The 21,146-nt window shown below is 37.3% G+C and overlaps 1 protein-coding gene across 6 annotated transcripts in view; it reads right to left on the bottom strand.

The window, feature by feature from the left end:
• Positions 1 to 1,722: 1,722 nt before the first annotated feature.
• LOC129777299 (neuroendocrine protein 7B2) overlaps positions 1,723 to 21,146 on the bottom strand; it is a 37,449-nt gene continuing 18,025 nt past the window's right edge. For 2 of the 6 annotated variants that reach the window (XM_055783516.1, XM_055783512.1), the window contains exons 2-3: positions 13,786 to 14,488; positions 1,723 to 4,045 (exon numbers count right to left, since the gene is read on the bottom strand). In XM_055783516.1, coding sequence (XP_055639491.1) covers positions 3,974 to 4,045; positions 13,786 to 14,451 — 738 coding nt within the window. In that variant the 5' untranslated portion in view covers positions 14,452 to 14,488 and the 3' untranslated portion in view covers positions 1,723 to 3,973. Of the gene's footprint in view, positions 4,046 to 13,785; positions 14,489 to 14,763; positions 14,805 to 15,331; positions 15,621 to 21,146 lie in introns of those variants that run through there. The other 4 variants (XM_055783514.1, XM_055783515.1, XM_055783517.1 and 1 more) reach the window with 4 other exon arrangements.

Below are 21,146 nucleotides of genomic sequence, written 5' to 3'. Positions count from 1 at the left end.
ATAACGCATATTTTATTTGTTGGCAAAGCCATTTAACCAGAAATGAGCCTCATCGCTGAAAATGATTTTGTGATGAGAATCATCATTTTGTCCAAGATTCGCCAGAGCTCAATCGGAGAAGTTTCGGCGCTTCATGTGGTCAAGAACTCCGTGAGCAAAACAGGTAGATCCCACGAAATAAATCATGCCAACCAAACTGAATTATCGTCATTGTTGACGGTAGAATCAGTGGCAGTGGCGTCGAGTGGAACTTTCTCATCCGGTGCGGAAGTGTCGGGTTGCATCCCCTCCTTCAACGCTGTTTGCATATGCCGGATAGTATTTGTGAATATAGGGGCATTTTGTACCTTTAAAATAGTTTACCCGAGGGCGGTTCGCATCCTCAGTCTACGCCACTGATCATTGGAGTTCAGCCAGTAAAACACATACACATCTGTGTCATCAAACTTCACACCACAAATAGAATAATCGGCCGACATATCACAAAGATGCCCGTTACCATACCCGAACACTGAAAACGGTATTTTATTTCGGATATTCGAAGAAAAAAACACATTGACATATCATTGTACATAATGAACTGAGTTTTTTTTAAGACAGAGAGAAATTCTGTAAATTTCAGGTGGTGGCGATGACAATTGTCGGTATGTGTAATCAGTCGAATACAGCTATGTTGATACCAATTCGTCGCCAATATGAACAGAAGGGTTACAATAAATAGGTCCGAGTCATTAGTTCATGGTTCAAAGCCCGAATATAAGAACAGGTACCAGCTGCCTTTCGCTTTTCTGTCGCTTCCGCAATTTCAATCGATGGTGAGACATTCTGAAACTCGTTTCAGGACATCATCTAGCGTGGATAGGATAGTGCATAGTTCTGAATTATATTTGCGAAATTTTCAATTTTAAAAACTCACTCATAAAATAGACAAATGTCAGTATTTTTTGGTGCTCTTTTTTTTGTGTTCGGTTTACTTGCGTCATAATACCGTTCTGAATCATATTTCGGACGCTTAAGGCATATGATGCAGAAAACAGATCTAAACTTTATGCACAGGTATTATTTGGTTGATAGTTTGAATAAATTAGTACAATATGCTTTTAAGCTTTCTACTTTGGTACCTATTTGATTGAAAACATAAAAAAATCATCGTATAAAATGCTTTTCAAATGAAGCGAATAAGAATCAAACTTCGGACACTATATCAAATTTCGGAAAGATTGAATTCAAATTTCGGACACTTTATTTTGTAATTTTTTGGACGAAAATTACATTACACTTGATTATATTTTATAGTCAGCTGCGAAACACTTACCAAGCAATCACAGTAAACTGTTAACAATGTTGTAACTGATGAAACACGGGAGAAATTTAAATATTGATGAACGGGTAAATTCTACGTGCTCACGCTAAGGATACGTCAAACACAAACGATAATGAGTAGTGTTGAAAGATCTCTGCCGATTATGTTATAATTTAAATGTAGTTCTCATGTGAAATGATAGTGAAACCAAGGGATTACTCTAAGGAAGCAATTGTGATATTAATTTGATAGTTATATCATCAGTGCATTAAGCATTTCAAGATATTAGAACAATGTGTCCGAAATATGATTCAGCACGATACATGGTGGAGATTTCGAGGCCAAATACCACGCTAACCATTCGGCTATAGGAGATGCAAGAATACTTTTGGATGAATAAATAATACAAAATAAAAAGCTTCGCCTGCAGAAATACTACACTCATTTTTATTCATATGTTCTGATAGATTTTGGAATATAATATATATTTCTATTGACAAAATTTTGTGTGTTTTGACGAGAGTTTCAGTAAATATATTATACGTATGTGTGTATATTTCTAGCATATGGTATTAATTGTGGGATTGTTGTATTTTGGTTATGCTCAACGATTACACGCGTGAATTGATTTTTGTGTTTTTAAGGAACCAAACAAGTTGCTAAACAATATTCACTGATGGAAAGATTGTCTGAAATAATGTAATCGTCTCGTAAGGTTTGTTTCGAAATACTTTGATAATATTTTAAAGTGTGTGTTTGTATGTATTTTGTTTTATTACACCCAAGTAGTTGCTGTCCACTTTAATAAGCTTAACATCTTTTGCAGTTGATCTTGCCAGATGTTTACGATGCACAGTTTTGTCACGTCATTTGATTGGTTGATTAAATCGGTTATTCAGTTTTGCTTGCAGCTTCATTTATTACGCCTTTTACAGCACAGATGTTGGTTGATAATTTGTCTAAATAGTAATACACTTTCTGATGAACATCATACATTTTTGGCTGCCTCTATATTGTCTCTTTATTAAGTAGAATGATTCCGTATCGGTATTAGTTGTCTAAGTGTTTGCCACAAGTTGTTAAAAACACTTTTCCTGGCAAAGTGCTTCACTCGACAAAGCCATTCCTTATTGCCTAAAGTTAATATTTTATTCACCTCTCACTGTTATGATTCGTACGTTTTCGACTAGCCCTTGGTTCGCGCCAGTAGTTCTACGAGTTGAGTGATCCTAGCGATGATTATATTTATGCTCGATGAGCGCGAACCAGAGGCCAGAATGCTCCAAACATACACACTCGCGCGAAGAAGTTATAGTCAAATTTCTAGTCTGTTTCGGTTGTTTTGGTTGTGGTCGTGATTCTCTGTTGGTTTCGAACAAGATGTTTAATATTTCGCTTACCATATGGTTTGTTCTCTTATTTCTCTGTGTCCGAATGAAGTGTTGTTGTTCACTTCATCGCGATAATGTTCAAAATAATTAAATTGTGTTTCACACACATTACATGTAGTTCAAGTATCTTGTTAAAATAAATGCCTCATTCGTATATTTATTTTCTAGTTTTTATAGGAAAACTTTACACTAAAGCTTTTTACAGCTTCCCGATTTTCTGGGATTATTCTCTGTTTTTCATTAGTTATCATGCTCTAAGGAATTCATATGATACATTCACCGAGAAAGATACACTGAAAACTTTCCCAAAATGCACTGGCCCTTCGGCAGCATCCTAAAAACATCAGCAGCTCAAAAGCCTAGCCATCCCAAGAGAGGAAGTCGACTTTCGTCTTTCATCGATTTCGTTATGTTCGACTTCTCATGATATGTACGCCGCCGAAAGCATACATCAGTAAGAAAGCTTCAGTCGTACTTCAGCAAAAAGCTTTCGCAGCTATCGATTCAAATCTAACTTGCAGCCCCTATGCACCTACCAAGAAAAAGCGCTCGCGTATTCGGTTTCAAATCCTAATTCACGTTTTTAGATAAACACTTCATTTTTGTCCATCTTATTGTTTGTAGCTGCTGACCATAGGAGCCTCAATCTTCCTATTATTATTATCTTCAAAGAATCGTGGAATTTGGGGCATTCTAAAATATGATTCTTCCTCAACAAAAGGATCTGTCCTATGATATCTTTCAAAATTTTTCATTGTAACGTCCACAATTTATTAGTTATTTACGTGAAAATGAGATAAAAAATATTATAATCACACATACATTATTTTCCATTCTCCTATTCGCTAAATGTTAACGAACACATGAAGTAATATTTTCTCCAATTGCAGAAAACGTACATCAGAGACTTAGTGCTTCTATACTAAGCATGAGGAGCTTGTCACACTAGTTTGGAAAGTATATTAGTCGAAAAAAAATCTTCAATCGATTGGAAAAGTTCGAAATTTACTTTGTTTGTGTGGGAACCTGTTTGAGTAGAGGTTACGCTCATTGTAACTTTTGTTTATATTGTTGCTGCTGTCAATGATGATTATTCCTGTTGCTTTCTAGAGCAGCTATAGAGAAAATGTACAGCTATATGCGTTTAAATACCTAGATAGTTTCGTATTGTGTTGTGCCGTAGTCCGTGTCAGAATGTGCCTGAATTTTGTCATTAATCCTTCTGGAGCACTGCTTTGGGTTGTCGGTCCGCTACTGGTGCATGAAGCAGCGAAACGCCCTAGAATTGGACGTTGAAGCCCTTCTTGGCTGCGATCGGGAGCTTCTCGCCTTCCAGGAATGGATTGGAGCTCTAGAAAATGAATAAGCAAGCTTTAGTTGTGAAACTGATTGGTCATTTTAATGTGTTCACCAGATGGTGGAAACATTTTTATGCTGATGTTACAAAAAATTATTGGTATCAATCACGCTAAAAATAATACAAAAACAGTTGAATGCAGGATATTGCATATTATAGAAAATATCTTTGTCCCGTATGCTGCTGGCACCTTCTTTATCGTAGCACACTTTGATACAAAGGACTTCCTCTTCTTCGATGGTGTGTAGTGAATGTGAACGAAAATGTACTGCTTATTAATTGGCTTATTAATTATAAATTATTAATTTATAATTAATAATTGGCTTATTAATAATAAATTAGTTGAAAACGAGCTTTTGACGGTATCGGAAGGTAAGCATACAAATCGGCCGACAAATATATGGGAAAATGGAAATGTTTCCAGATTTCAATAATTTAAACCATTTAGGGATTAGGAAATTGTGATGTAATGTAGTACTATTTCAAACACCACATGGGCCGAAAAGTCCCATGATTTTCCAACTGATGGCACCACTAAAAATGAACAAGATTCACTTCGAAAGGTTCATCTGAGCATTTGTTTAGAAAATGGAAAAAGAGGAATATCGTATTTTGATCAAATATTGTATTTTTTATGGGAAAAACTCCTGAACAATCAATGCAGTGGTTGACGAAATGTTATTCCACTTCTGCTCCATCGAAAACAAACGTTTTTTGGCGGTTTAGTGAATTTGAAATGGGCCGTACAAGCAAAGCAGATACACCTCGCTCTGGAAGGCCAAAAGATGCTACGAATCCATAAATCGTAAAATAAGTGCATTGACTCGTTTTGAACGATCGTAAAGTGAAGTTACGCAAGTTAGTTGAGGCCGTAGGCATTTCAAAAGAATGCGTGGGATACATTTTGCACGACATTTTGGACACGAAAAAACTAGCCGCGCGATGGGTGCCGCGTTTGCTGACCGTCGACCAAAAACAGCGACGCATTGATGATTCAACAGCCGGCTTGGCGTTGTTGAAGCGTAATCGAGTGGACTACTTTCGACGTTTTGTGACAATCGATGAAACGTGGATCCATTACCACACTCCTGAGTCCAATAGGCAGTCTTCAGAGTGGCACTGAGGCGTATTTCGAAGACTTAGACGTTTCGTACTACAGAAAGGGAATCGAAACGTTGGAAACTCGCTATACCAAGTGTATTGCCCTCGAAGGAAACTATGTTGAGGGATAAATACAGCTTTGTCCAAAAAACGATTGTTTTCATTAAAAATCCCAGGACTTTCCAGCCCATGTAGCAAGGATGGTTCCAATCGTATCAACGAGCGCTCGTTCAATTCTCTTATTTGATTCATTCAACGCACACAATAATATGTTTTAAATCACTCATGAAACAGAAAACTGACGCGTCAACGAAAACACTGAATAAACACAGCGTGAGAGTCATCGTTTGGTATTTGTGCGCGTGTTCATCGATGCTTGCTTGTATCATTTTATGATTCGTTCGTTATGTTCTGCCGTCGCTTTACTTTCGTTTCCTGATCCGATTGGGTGCTTAGCCTCGGAGCTTTGGATCGAATCGCTTTGTGATAGAGTGGTGTCGCTCTCAGAAAAGAATTGAATCGCAAAAATGCGATGCGATGAAAATATAACTTTTCGATGTGCTAATGCTCGCAGGTGCGCACCTAACAGTTGTGGTCTAATAACTTTTAAAAGGAAAGCCAATAGGGTTCAGTTTGCTTACTAAATAGTAACTATATATAACCTTCGAAACGCAATCTATAAATGCTTCGTGTTTTGCTTGTCCAATATTTATTATAATATAAATTGTCAAAAGCGGATTTTTGTCCAATAGTGGAGGCACAAGTTCGCAGCCTATGGGGCAAAAGATCGCACTTATTGAAATAAGCTTTTGAGATAACTTGTATCAAAAATCAATGATTTATCATTGGTAGCGTGTGAAAAAATCATTAATAGCGTGTGTAGGCATCATCCAAGAGGGGATGGTAGTTGATTACTTGCTGGCTAGACTGATTTGTTGTAAATTTCGAAAAGGCATACGATGCATCCTCATGAAGCTAGAACACGTCCCTCTAGTTTTGTAACCTGGTTGTATCCGCGCTGGACTTTGATGGCTTTCGCAAAAACACCAAATCTTTGAAGAATTCGTTTTGTCCAATGCTCTGCAATGGATGATCAGTTTCTCAGACTGCTCACTCTCGACTAGAGATGAAACGGAATGTTGATTTTATTTTCACTCCGGATGATCGAATTTCCCGGATAATCGAATCATAAGAAAATTAAACGGAAATCTCTCGGTAAACGTAAAATAACTATGATTTGCACTGACTTATTTGTACAATGCAGTATCTTAGCCACAAATTGACTAGCGCCCCATGGGGGAGGAATAATGTTTTGAAATTCGAAAAAAAACATTGCCTTGTTACAGCTCATGAACCAAAATATTATTCAAATGATCAAGTCCAAATACAAGCAAAAGCTTGGCATCCAGGAGCCAAGGAGAGTTCGATGAGATGGTTAAGCGAATCAACATTAGGGATGCTATGTTTTGGGTGGCCGAGGCTTGGGACGAGGTACCGAATGATTCCATTGATCCCGTTGTTGGCTGTAAAAGAACGCATGAACGCATGAACGTTGATTCTGTGGTTTTCGGATGACTCAAACTTTGGCGTCTTTACGACAACAGTAAGTAAAGTCTGAACGAGCTAAAATATTGTATAGTGTATTTTTTCGAGGTAATCTTTTTTTTCAGGAAGTCCCATTCGTAAATTTGAGATGACCTTTCTCATTGGCACTCTAATGCACATCGTTACTCGTGAATTTATTTTTAAACCAAAATAAATAATAATTTTGCGAGAAAAAAATTAAATTAAATTAAATCTATTCTGCGATAATATCGTAACATATGAAGATGCGAAATAGACATCTTTTGAGAATCCAATAAATCAAAGAACTATCCAAGCGGATTCAAAGATTAATCACTTATTTTGTATTCTTTGCAACAATCTCAACACTCCTACCCCAACTTTTCCTTTTCCTTACTACATCCATGATTATTCGAAAGATCATATGATGCACTGTTGATAACCGAATTAAAACATACTAAACAGACATTGCTCATCCTAACTACATCCATATTTCATCAAATTATCATATTAGGTATGTTTAAATATTAAATCGATGTATTCATTTAAATTTGGAATTGCCAACGTATATAAATTTACTGCAGATAATCGAAACTAGTTGTATAGAGTCCGACCTGTACTTACTCTTTCTTAACTTATATTAAAATTATTTCAATATAACCCCAAAAAATCATAATTGTAACCTTTTCTGTTATTAAGTTCTTAACAGAAGAAAAGCTGTTCAATATTTCTTGCAGCATACGTGATAATCTATTAATATGTGTTCTTCGCCTTAACTCAGTTTTTAAAGTGATTTAATTCATCCTCTTTAAAACAAAATTATTGATTGTCGGTCTGGGAGACCATTAGCGCGAGTATATTAGGGTTAAACACGTTTTGTTGGGAGAAGTAATGGATACAATCTGGAACGTAACGTTATGGTGTGAAATGGTGTGAAAAGTTCTTTCGGATTTACATTAGAACATCATTTCTTTCCTGAAGAAACATTCCGCAAAAACTGAAATATGTATATTCGGAAGATTACTGTATCGTATTTATTTTCCATCGATTGGTGAAACGCTATACTCCATGCGAAAACTGGTAAATATTGACCATCCGGATAACATAAAAATTCTTGCTATCAATTTCATATCATATCTGTGTGTATATTCTCATGCACCAGACTTTTTTATTCGATGTTTTCTTCTTTACGTTACCGGTGGTCCTGTTTATTTTGGTCGTTAAAAGTTACTTGCTGGCGGTTTTCCAATGTCCTTTATGCTGCTATTCTTCGGAAGCAAACTACTGCACCACAAGCATTTACAAATCATAACATCTTTTATCGCATATACAATTAACCCACATTAATCTAAAATATGTATTACACCTGATAAATTTAAAGAATAAGTAGGGGACATTCAAAAACAACTGATCGAATAAAAATCGCCGCCCTGCTTATAAATATTTGTACGGTATGCATCACAATATACAGACATTTGCTGCATTGGCCCTTAAAACGCTTGCTGTCGGTATGATAATTGTTCAAATGAGTACAATCACGGGAAAATTATCGCTTGGCGATCCTTCTCTATCTCATCCGCACACAAATCCGATCGACGGAGAGTGAATCATTGGTCGACAGAGCTGCTGTTCTTTCTACTTACGAGACAGAATGAACTTGTCTACCACATGTTTGGATTCGCTCACTCACTGAGTGGTATCGTATGATGCGAGACGAACACATTGATTGAAGAAGTTGTTTTCACATGCTGAAAAAAGTTGGATGCTTTCGTCGATTCTCTCGTCAATCACCAACATTGCCATGTAGTATTGGCATAATTCTTATTAATTATTCGAAGTGGCTAATTTCTATATGCGGCAAGAATTCTCCAACACGACAGAGAATTGAATCATTCTGAATGTTATTCCTTTCTAGCTGCCTTTAAACATAAATATTTTCTATAACGATGAATCGATGGAACGATTAAAGAATCAGAAGTGCACATTACCTTTCTGTTGCTACTATATACAAAGCAAAAACGTAGCACAATGTTTTTGTTTTGTGGAAGGGTTTTCAACAACTTTTCAGCGTTTTTAATGGAATAATGCAATTAAATCCATACACACGCATACATGCACATTGGCAAATTGCCATTCAATAATGAGCATACTGCATTTCGAGATGCACCTTATTTACGCTGGATAAATATATTGTTGCTCTTTTTTCAGGCTCTATAAAGAAAATATTTCCTCTTCTTCGTGTTCGTGCTTCGCTCGAAGTGAAAAGAACAAGTAAAAACATCATTTGCATTTCGTAGTTTGGAAAATGATAAACTCTGATAGCAGGCTTGAAATTGAGTGTATGCAATTTCGCAAAAGTATAAACTACACGTAACCAGTATATTTATAATGTTGAATAATTCAAGTTTGTGAAAAAGAGGATCTGCAGGTAATTTTACTGTTCTACTTCATTTAACCCTTTCATTGAGATTCATTAACACGTTGAGCCCCGACTTGTTCTTGCTACGCTTTTCATTCAGCTTACATTATAGAAATATCCTTTCAAATTTGTTTCCTTTGCAATCACAGGAACTGTTCACCGTCGGATGAAATCTGCCGTTTTGATCGTTATCTGGTGAGTGAGGTATGACCACGATCATATTAGCCAAGTTTTACGTCATGCATGCGAATAAATGTTGAACAGAACGCCTATCACATAACGTTCACATAAATTGACGTAATATTTTTTTTAAATTAAATTAAAATAATAAAAACTCACACAAACCATCCGACCCGATTTCGACCGTTAACACTTATTAAATTCACACATTATTTTGTATATAATGTTCACAGTCATGATTATTCAGCTAAAAAGTTTCCCGTCACTGAGTAGTGTTGGTGGTTACGTCAACCATGTATATTTGAGCAGATCAGAAGACACCACTGCTAGGTCTAGTGTTATTCGGCTTTATTCTGACAGAAGCATTGATGGCTTTCACTGCCTTTTCGCATGCGTAATCGACGTGGCTATTAAAGTTAGGCCGGTTGTCAATTTTCACGTCCAAGTTTTTCAGCAAGTGCTTGTCCTGCCTGTTGCACAACTCACCACATCCGTTTTGTGATGGGCTATCTGTAGTTCTGGACAGGACAGGGCCCTAAGTCTGAATACATCTCCAATTCTTCGAGCGTTTCGCCTACTATTGTCAACACGAACTCCTGTCGCGATCTTCATCGTTCTCTTCCCCAAGAATGTCTCGTAGAACAAAAATCGTTTCTGGAAGAAACTTCTTAAAATTTCACAAAGGTAACTCGAAGCATTCATTGGATGTAATGACTTTTCGATGCCCCCCCCCCATTTGGCGCTGTTGAAAGCGTTCTTGACGTCGATTGTTACCAGAACATGCAATCGACCCCTCTCCGTTTTTATTTGGACAATTGCTTGTCTTTTTCAACCTCGGATAGCATCCCCCACCGATGACGACTAGTGATCAACGAGCTTCTCCGTAACTGCATCCATTATATACCTTTATATGACTACTCATGATTGACGGCTACGGTATTCCGGAAAAATATAAGCGATTGCCCAGGACGACGATGGATCGAGTGTTGTGTGATGTTCAAGTATCGTTGAAAGATGAGATTTAGTTTGCATTTATATGTGGAGGAAAAAGTTCTAGAGGAGCCTTCCACCTTCCACCATGACCTTCCACCATGAGTTCAGATTTATGGTTATGAAAACACCTTTTGTGTTTGCGGAAGGTGTTGCGTGGAGTACAAATGGAAGGTAGGACATGTAGAAGATGAATGAATCTTTGAGCTGTTGGGAGAATCATCCATCGTCCGCACATCAAAAATAGGGGGTTGTGTTGGGCTGGGCATATCGTACGAATGTCGACATTCTCGGTGAAAATGGTACTGGATAAACGAACCGTCAGCAACGAGCCCTAACCCCTAATGATAACGTCACTCTTAGCCCTACTCTATGTGTATATCCTATCTCTATAATGGTTTTCCCTACTTGGGAGGGGTTTGTGTGCGCACACTTTTGTTTCAGGGTACTCACGAATCGAACGATAACGTTGCAGCACCGGTGATGGAACGATGGAGCAGCCTGATGTTTGCTGATGCGCTCGCACACCGTTCCGTTCACCGACGTGAGTTTTCGGGAATCTCGCTGGCGTTGTGTTCGTGACTTAATCCCGCGGCATAATTTTTTGAATATGGAGTCTACATCGATTTATTACTTAAGTCTGATTCCAATAGGTTGTCTACTACTAGGCGTCAAATCTACTTAAACTCTATTTGAAACGACTATGCTCGTTTCAAACTACGTTAGCCTGCTCGACGCATGCTACAAAGTCAAAAAATGTGTAGAACTCTTCTACCTGATGCTTTCTCGTGCTCCTTTTAACAGCGGCATTTTGAAGAAAATAATTGGAAACAGATTCTCACATACTTTTATGGATGGACGCCAATCAGTTGTGGAAACAGCGATTTTGATTTGGTGTTTCCCCAACAAACTGGCGTTGGTAGCATAGCTCACATAAAACTACAATTCTTAAAAAATCAATTCGATGGCAATGTTTTTCCATCAAGTGTACACATTCTGTACAGATCATATTTTCGTAATGTACGCGTATGCTGATTATACATGCAATTTTACGAAAAGTCCCGTACTGGAAATTCTTTTCTCTGGCGCTTGCGTCACTTTGCGAGATTACGGCAGAGGGGTTTTTTTACGGACCAAATTTCTGTCAGTCGCTGATTGGCTGATTTCGATCAATTTTGTAAACAAAGTCGATTTTTTCAGTGTTGCCAATAAAAATAAATAGCGTTGGATTTGTATTGAACTTAGAAAAAGTGAATTTAATGATTATTACGAGATTTAGTTGAAGGAACTGTGATGGAATTATATACAAGTTTATGTATGTGTTTTTTCACAATGGAATAAAGTGAACGGCAAAACACTCATTTGTCAGTTTAGCTTCGTTAGGTCCCTAATGCGATTCCATATTTCGGAATATAATTTCCATTGTTAAGAAGAAATGGAAAGTCTCATCATTCACTTTGCAGATAGGAGAGTTGATAGCTCTAGCTCGTAAATATGAAAAAAGAGATGGTTGATACAAACCAGGTTGTGTTTTGCTGACTACCAATCTCTTGTTGTTATTTTGATGGTGTAATCAGCTAGATAGAACAACGAATTTTGTTCTGTTCTGTCGAGGAATGTTTTCGGTTCATCGACGGTGTACTCATAGTGGAATTCAATATTTATGTCATCCACATTATCATTAAAATTAGATGAAGCTGAAATTTGATATGATGTCAATGCTGCTTCACTGTCCATCAATTTCTGGGTTGAACATTCTTCTCGCCGCTTCGATGGCAAGTCCATCAATCCAACAAGATGTTCTTGTGTATCGGCTGTATACGAAGCATTCGGTACTACGGTCATGTATTGCGAAAAAGTCACAATTTTCAAGTTGTTCCTTTTGCACGAATCAACGAGAAAAGACTCTCCAGACAATCTCATATTCTTGAGATTGGCTAATTTGAATTCGCACCTACCAAATGTTACGATTCATAAAAACAGAAATTTAAAAAAACCCAAATTTTATAATATTTGGCAACTCTGGCATCTTCATGTCTTGGCTTCGTTTTTGGACAACCAAGAAGAGTAAGAAGCCAGTTGTCTGATCTTATCTCAGGTCAGAATAAGTTAATAATGATGTTTACATCAAGGTGTCACCAGCACAAGCGCGTCGCGAATCGATCATTCACATAATGGCAATTCGGGATTATCCGCTCGTCAGTAGGCTGAACTGTTGAATAGTCTGCCCAAGCTCCTGAAATTACTTCAAAGCTGTCGAGTAATGCCGCGAAAATGACAGGAATCTTGAAAAGTTTCAGGACGTAACGTCCTACGGAGCCGTGTTCGGAGATATTCCTGGACAGGAAGTGCCCCGATCGACAGAATGCCGTGAATAACTGCAAAATGAAAAAGAGATTAAAGTTCCCTAAAACATGCATGGTTCGTCAAGCAATCCATAATTGCGAAATGAAAAGTGGAACTATGAAGTGTTTGTCTTTTTCATGCCTGATTTGTGAACTGTCATTATACAATTGACCCAAACAAATTTTTCAATATACTCAATCGTCGTGCAATACCATATTTGCTTTTGACTTTAGACTTTTGAATTTATCAAATCAAAAAAATTCAATTCGAGTCGGCACAATTTTATCTCTTCGTAACAGGGCCCGAAATCTTCGAAGATGGAAAATGAAAATCGATTCTACTCTCAGCAGCTTTGCTTCGAGTAGGACTACTTCGGCATTCACCGGCAACATGAGTTGAATTGACGAGCGTTGTGAACGAGGATGACTGATTAACTATTCTAGCAATTGGTTATTCTAATTGACGTGATTGATGCATACTAATCTGCCTCTTCATTCAACCTGACTTCAATCCACACTTCTACTTCCTCTGACACGAATTTTGTTACCCGCGTACACAATCTTATTTTAACGTCCATATAAAGTGAAACATAAACTTGATTTCTGATGCAAAAAAGTAGTTACACCATTAAACGGCTTCGTTGTTTATCCATCGTGAACTCAAACCAACGAGCTTAGACAGTTACCAGGTATGCTATGAAGGACTTCGCGTTAGTATTAGTAAATAGCGTGCAGTTTGAGGGGATTCTAAATAAAATTTTAGTTCACTTTATCTTCGAGTTCAATTTTGTGAAAACAAAAAGAAAAACGAGTTTTTTATCAACAAAAGCAACAAATTTATCAGTGTTTCTGAACACAACACTGCACGCTTTTTTATTTTTGTTAGTAATTTAAATAGTGAGATAGCAACGTAACGCCCGTATGACTGTTGAGTCATGTTGATGGGAAAAATTCTGGAAGAAGCCAAAACTTATTACCAATTGAATGTGAAGGCAAATTTCTTTTTAATCCCCTGACTATCCTCAGTTGAATATGACTACGCCGAGCCCTGGTTCGTTAATTGTTCAATTACATCATTTTGTACAAATAACAACGGCAAGGGTAATGCGAAAATGAATATTCAATTGTGTTCTTACCTTTTTTACGTGGAACTTCTTTGCGACCAAGCTCTTATGCTCTTGGGTGTGGAACTGGCGTGCGATAAAACTTTCTAAGTCTGAATCCATCTGTGAGCTAGCTTCATTCTGTTGCTGCGAAGGGCAGTTAAACATGTGTTCCCCATCGCACATACATTCCTGCGCCGCTTGATACTCCCGACTGAACGCCGCTGTGTTCTCAAAATCCAAAGTACATCCCTGGTCCTCGGTGTACCCAACTGGGCAAGGATTCGGTGGATTGCAGTAAGCCGGCAAGCTGGCATCGGATTTCACCTGTGGCTTCGGTCGATGGGGTCCCTCGCCTGCCCCACCGGACACGTACTGATGACCCCAGAGCGAGCTGTGTTGCAGATATTCCTGATCACGGGGAGATGGATTTGGATTTCCGTCGAGCAACGTGTCGTAATCGAGCTGTTCTGATTCCAAATCCTTGGTGGCCCGTGCCATCATCGCCAGTCGTCCCGGGAATTCGTCCATGGGATCAATGTACGAATCGGCTGCTTCGGTTATGTCTTTCCCCATGCGGTCCACTATTTCACGCAACAGCACGTCCGACATAAGTTGGTCCTTCAAGCCCGCTGATAAGTATGCCAGCACCGGGGAGCTGGCAACCATCAGCGAGGCCATGACAAAAAATAGATACATCTGTAGGTGCTCACACGTGGACGCACCTGACTTTGTCCTGCAAACAAGATACAAAATGAAGGAAATAATATAATTAGCTTGTATTTTCGTTCACTACTATATGTATCGGTAAAAATATCGCTCAGTTTATTATCCAATATAACATCTGGTACGTGCTCGTAGCAATATGGAACACAAAAAAACTGTAATAACCAGCCAAAATTGCGTGACCAAAATCGGCCCCATGAGAAAAAATCACTTCACGTTCAACCGCTCCTGAGATCCATTCGGGGGGAGCATCACAACCACGCTATCCTCTAATAAATAATGTACCATCTGGAACAGGTATCTTTCAGCATCACGTTGCGCTCTCGTTTTGATGACGTTTACACCTCTCAGCGGTGTTGGATCCTTGTGAATGAAATGCTCGTCCAGTGGCAGTGGCAAAAACTGAGAAGCTTTTTGTTGTCAATGGAAGAACCTCATGCGCAAAAGCCGAAAGTCAAATTCCGAGATTGACCGCAACGAGAAATGGAATCCATTTCTGTCTCGCCACCTGTTGTGGACTTTAGGAAGACTGTTCGCATTGCTGAGACGGATGTTGGAAACAACGTCACACTGAGAGCCATCCTTTTGCAGTGGGTAAATAGTGCGAATCAATAATGTTCAAGATGTGATGACGTGGATATTCTCTTCACTGTAAGCAGTAGAGCCAAGAATTCCAGCATCATTAGACGGCCTCTATCAAAACATTCTGGGTATTGAATAATTTGTACTATGACCATTCAATACATTTCTTTCTCTCGTCAGCATATTGAATTGTTAGAGTTTTATAAACAACTACCAGAGATGTTTGATTTTCGGAGACCACTAGAGTTTCCACCATATCATGGAGTCATACCTCAAGGTAAATCGAAAATTCGAATGGCAAAGACAACTTGGAATTCACCAATTAGTACAGTTATTATAGTTATTGCACAACTGCCAACAGAAGCAGGAAACCATCACACGGAAAAAAAATCCACTCACTTATTGCTCAAACTGACCTTTCACGCGTCCGTGGAGCTAGCTGTAACTCACTGAGGGACAGAAAAGCGACTATTCAGATGTAGGAACGTCAAGCTTTCGACAGGCAGACATTGCTTCGCCATGGGGTGCCCAGACGCATATCACCAACGGAAGGGAAAAATATGTGGGTATAACGATGTGCGTAAAGAAAAAAAAACTGGAGCTTTCCGGCAGCGCGCCGACGCAGATTTATAGAGATACTCGTGTTTGGTGTATCAAAACAGTAGGACTTTTCCCTGAATTGTATGGACAAAAAATCAAATAAATCAAAATAAGCCTGGACGAAAAAATATACAACCGTTATTTTTGAAATCTACAGTTATAATCCTCGGCTTGATTCATTTTTGAGATGATCATTAATATACGAATACACTGGATTTTTCATACCCGGTTTTATTTATGCGATTTGTTATATGAGAAGTATTAAAACCAAGATATGACACGAATGTACCCATAACCCCTACAATATGAATATTTTTACAAATGGCTGGACCGTCAGATGACGATTATTGGTCTCAAAGGTCATTTTGGGATGTAAAGGAGGTATCCAAAATGGTCACTTTCGGTTAGCCTACCCAAACATATTAGTTGAGTAAGGGGTGTACAGTCTAAAATCCACACACGCTCAAATAGCTCTAACTTTTGACCCGTTGGGTTAAATTAATTGAAATCTCATAGTTTGATGTGTATTGTTTTCACTATGTGAGTTTATTTCATCAGATGCGCAAAAGTTTTCATAATGGCGACGAAAGAACACTGTGTGCACGAGAAAGTTTTGCACGAGTACTCCGAGAATAAGGATCTGTCGCATCGTGCCATCGGAAAAAAAACTTGGCAATCGCGAATTCCACAGTGTCTGGTATCATAAAACGGTGCCAAGAACGTCTGATTGTTGATCAGAAGCGAAGAAGGAAGAAAAAGTCGTCAAGTCAATGAGAACGATCACAAACGCGGGGTTGGGTTCTCTAAACAAAAACTGAACGCCTCTGTTCGGGATGTGGCCAAAAAGTTGCATATGAGCAACACTTTCCTGCAGAATACCAAAACTCGAGCTGAACTACGTGTATTTAAGGTTCGGAAGTCTCGACGAGAAACGCCGTGCCCGGAAGTTGTACGACTAAAAGTTAACAAAATCACACTGATTCCAGGAAACCTGTGTGTGATTACCAAGTATAAGTTGGATGTTCCCGAGAACCTACGAACACAGATGATGTCGAAGTTCGCCAGAAAGTTCTTAATTTGGCAAGCGATTTGTACTTGCGAAAAGCGGAGTACATCTTTCGTTACCGCGAGCACCATGAATGTACAGGTGAATTTTGAAGAGTGTCTCCAAAAGCGGATTCTCCCTCTCCTGAAGGCTCGCGACGGTCCGACAATCTTCTGGCCGAATTTGGCATCATACCACTACACGAAGGACGTGCTAGAATGGTATAGAGCGAATGATGTCGATTTCGTGTCGAAAAATCTGAACCCCCCAAACACTCCTCGACTGCGCCCAATAGTAAAATACTGGGTCACCTTCTAAAACGACCTAAAGTGGCGAAGAACGTAGAACGTTTTATTTCTTGGAAATTTGGTGATAACCGGATAAAAACTCAAATTTTAAGACTGAATTTTGTGTGTGCGGATTTTAAACGGTACACCCTTTATGAGCCTGTCGACATTCCACTATGTAACCATTACAAACTTTAACGTATTATTTTTGTTCAGATAAACGTTAACTAAACGATTGATTTCCAGGGCTCGAAACATGGCGATGATAATTAGGAACAGGTTAAACAACACTAAACCCATCGTTCATCTATTCAGCATCAACGATTAGCAATTTATTTCATCCTCGACGATCACACAATTTTTCCGGCAGTGAAAGTTAAAATATATGCCAGACAAAAAAATGATGTCTCTATTTTTTTCTGCTTCAATAGAAATCTTCACCTACAATTAAAATATACATTAGAAAAATCGATTTGTGTAAAAGTATTTTCACATACCACATCGTCTCAATAAACCACAAAAACATAAACATTGATTTTTTTTTCTATGCTTGATCTGATTCGCAACTCAAAAGTTACGTTTGACTGACAGACGAAAAAATACGTTCGTACGAACGATGTTCAAAAGTTCAAATGGATAGACATGATTCGTACAAAACCAAGAATACGAATAAGGCATACTTTCGAACGCTTTTTACTAATGTGCTGTCTTGTATAGTTTTTTTTAATTTTTTTTTATTTAAAATTTCAAATAATTAGTGTATAATGTCCTCTGGCCGCTGAAATTGTGAAAGGTGTTTATGGTGCCGATACTGCAACAGTAAAATAAGTGCAATTCAGTTCATTTAAAAAAAATAATTTTTGTTTTAAAATTCTTTTTAGAGAAATTTTTAATTTTTTTTAGTGCAGTACACTAAATTCAGATCTCTACTGTCAACAAATTAGCCGTTGGAAGGTAGCGATTGACCAAAAACGTCACGAATTGGCCAAAAGAAGAGGCATTGTGTTCCATCAGGACAACGCTAGGCCACACAATTCCGAGAGCCTAATTGGGATGTTTTAATGCATCCACCATACAGTGCGGACCTGGCACCAAGCGATTATCACATTTTTCTGGCATCGCAAAGTTTTCAGAGTGATAATAATGGAATCAAGAGAAGATTGTAAAAATCTATTGCTAGAGTTTTTCGCCAATAAGGACCAATACTTCTGTGATAGAGACACTATGAAGCTATTTTTAGAAAGGCAACAACCCAAGTCGGACAATCGCAAGCATTTTAAAAATAGTTTTGAATTTAACCCAAAAATAATGGATTACCATTTTGCGATCATTATCGTTGATTTATTTAAGAAAAAAAAACAAAATATTACATTTATTCGTAAATGGGCACTTTTATGGTATGACAAAGAAAAATCTACTCCTTGGTTCATTACAAAAAAAAGTAACACGGTAATACAAATTTACTCAAGTGGATTTTTTTATGTCACACCCATTTAAGACAAAAGTCATTTTTTGGTTTTTTTTTTGAAAAATAGATCAACGATACTGAAATAGCAAAATGGTCTACTAATTACCTACTTCTACGTAGTACCGAAAAGTTTGGAAAAACTTTTAATATTGGAACACTCTGAATTCAATGGGGTGGATTTTTCTTCGTGCCCATCACTGTAGATTAGCGGTTCATACTGTTATAATTGCTGTGTGATCTTCTAATTCTAATTATGCCAATTGTGGGGTGTTGATTCTTCATAATCAGATAAACAAAACAGCATTAACCCGTAGTCTTAATAGCAAAAAAAAGTCATAAATCAATCTTGTGCAGATATAGAAAGCCCTAATATTCAATCCCTAAAACAAAAAGGGTCATAAAACACGCAGACAAATGTCCGAATAGCTGAACGGCGAAATTTGAGAAGAACTCGGAATCGCTTTGTAACAGCATCCAATAGTTCATGATCCAATTGTACGAACCATTTTCTAGTTTTCTCTTAAATCAATTGTGTCGATAGCCAACAGTCAGTTGATATAAGACGAATTGTGAAATGTATAGGAGAACACACCTCTCGTTATCATTTTTTATCTCGCAAAATACTTATCCGTTGTCGCGCATTTAAACCACTTCTCACCAAACAGAGTCGCAAATAATTTTCATTTGTCGTGTTGAAACAGGGGGATATTGAGTTGTGGACAGGATTGCCAATCTTCCAGTTTTTCCTGTATATTTCCAGTTTTTTTCAAGCATGCCAGCGAAGCAGCCAAGGACAAAAAAACTCCAGTTATTTTTATTTTTCAGCATCTTAAAGTTTTTTACTTCCTAAAATTCTATTCTTTTCTTCCAGTTGTGAGAATCCTACTCTGCTTCAGTCACACCGAAGACCTTAATGACGATTATCGTCCTTCTTTATCTATATCTTTATATATAGTATAAGCAAACAGAAGTACGGTACGGTGTTTTTCACTAATTTGTCTTATTGATATTCCCTCCAATCTGCAAAATTATGTCAGTTTGGATAGTGTTTATGTAGGTGCTGCTATCGAAATGTTGATCAATGAATATTCGTCAGTATGCAAAATTTCACACTATGCCGTAGCTGATTTCAGAACCCATTCGATAAAAATTTACATTACACTCTGCAATCAAGTTCTAAAACGTTTTAATTTGAATGATCCTTTAATCATCAACATGGTGACAATTGATCCAACTATTGCCATAGAAGCATTTGTAAATTGTTCCCATTCTACAAAGTCCTCAGGGAGATCCGAAACCTGGATTTTACTGACTTTACTGTAATCGAACGCAAGGATGCTTTTTTTGGGATAAAATTTTGTCACTAGAAAGTAATGACAATAATTAGGCTTTTCCCAAATTGAGAAATATTATTCCAACATTGCTGATTCTGTCGCATTCTGTCGCGTTGAACGATTGTTTGAGAATACAATTTGAACAAAAAAATTAAGAAATAGAACATGAACAAAAACTATGCGAGGAGTTCTAGCTTCTAAAAGTTATGTAGATGCATGCATGAAAAACAGTCAGGATTAGTAAGAATGACACAAAATGTAAAACAAAAGTATTATGTTTAAATGTATAAAATGTATAAATGTATGGTCATAATAAATAAAAATAATTCATTCCATAAATTTTAAGAGCATTCAGTTCCCACAGTGCCTAATGGTGCAAACAATATCACAAATGTGATGCTTCGATGAATGGCTAAAAAGTAATGAATTTTCAAACGCTTACGAACTTACTCTCTGTGATTTTTGTTTGTTTCCGCTACTTCAGATAGACCTTAGGGGTAATCTCTACACATCAGAACGTGAAGGGAAGACAACAGAGAGATTTTTTCTAATTCATCGAACAAAACAAAAATGTGTCTTATGAAAAAGTTATGAACAATAACACTAAAAATGCAATTCCAATATGGTCACAAACAAGATTGGCTTTGATTTCACTAAGTTTTTTGCTTCTTGTTTTGTAGAAACATATCGTACTCTAATTGAGTCGGAATTATTGTCAGGGCTAATGTTGAATATATAGGAGTGGTAGATTCGCTTTAATTTTTCTCAACAGAAAATGAGAATTTTATTTATAAAGCCATTCCATGTTAAACCGATATAGTGGTTCTCAGAATTTCGTGAAAAGTGGTAATTTTGTACTTTACCGCAAAATATTATAAAATTCGAACTACTACATCGATTTCGATGATCACCATATCAAATAAAAGGCAATGAATTCTTCTTTGCGAAAATATTACATTTGTAAATGTATATAAGAATAAACAAATAAATTAGATTTTGTTTTCATAATTATAATTTAATAAGCGAAAACTTTGATAAATTATAAGCTAATTCATAAAATGTCATGAACATGATGGTATAACACGACAAACATATTTAAAGGGCCTATTTACTATCACAAAGACAATAAATTACACATATTTTTTTAAATATCTCGAGAATGGCTACATTTAGAAGGAGATTGATAATAACCTTTCTTGTTTTAAATAATATCAGGATTCATAATTTGTGATTAAAAATGGCTACTAACATACAAAAACTCGAAGTTTCGAAAATTCCTAAAAATTCGATGTTGCACAAAGTTCGGCAAAAATAGTTTTACCATCTAGGGTCCATTTTTTTAATTTTCTACA

The sequence above is a fragment of the Toxorhynchites rutilus genome, chromosome 3 (assembly GCF_029784135.1).
Source record: "Toxorhynchites rutilus septentrionalis strain SRP chromosome 3, ASM2978413v1, whole genome shotgun sequence".
Lineage (NCBI taxonomy): Eukaryota > Metazoa > Arthropoda > Insecta > Diptera > Culicidae > Toxorhynchites > Toxorhynchites rutilus.
The sequence above is the reverse complement of the archived record's forward strand: the minus strand, read 5'-3'. Positions and strand labels throughout refer to the sequence as shown.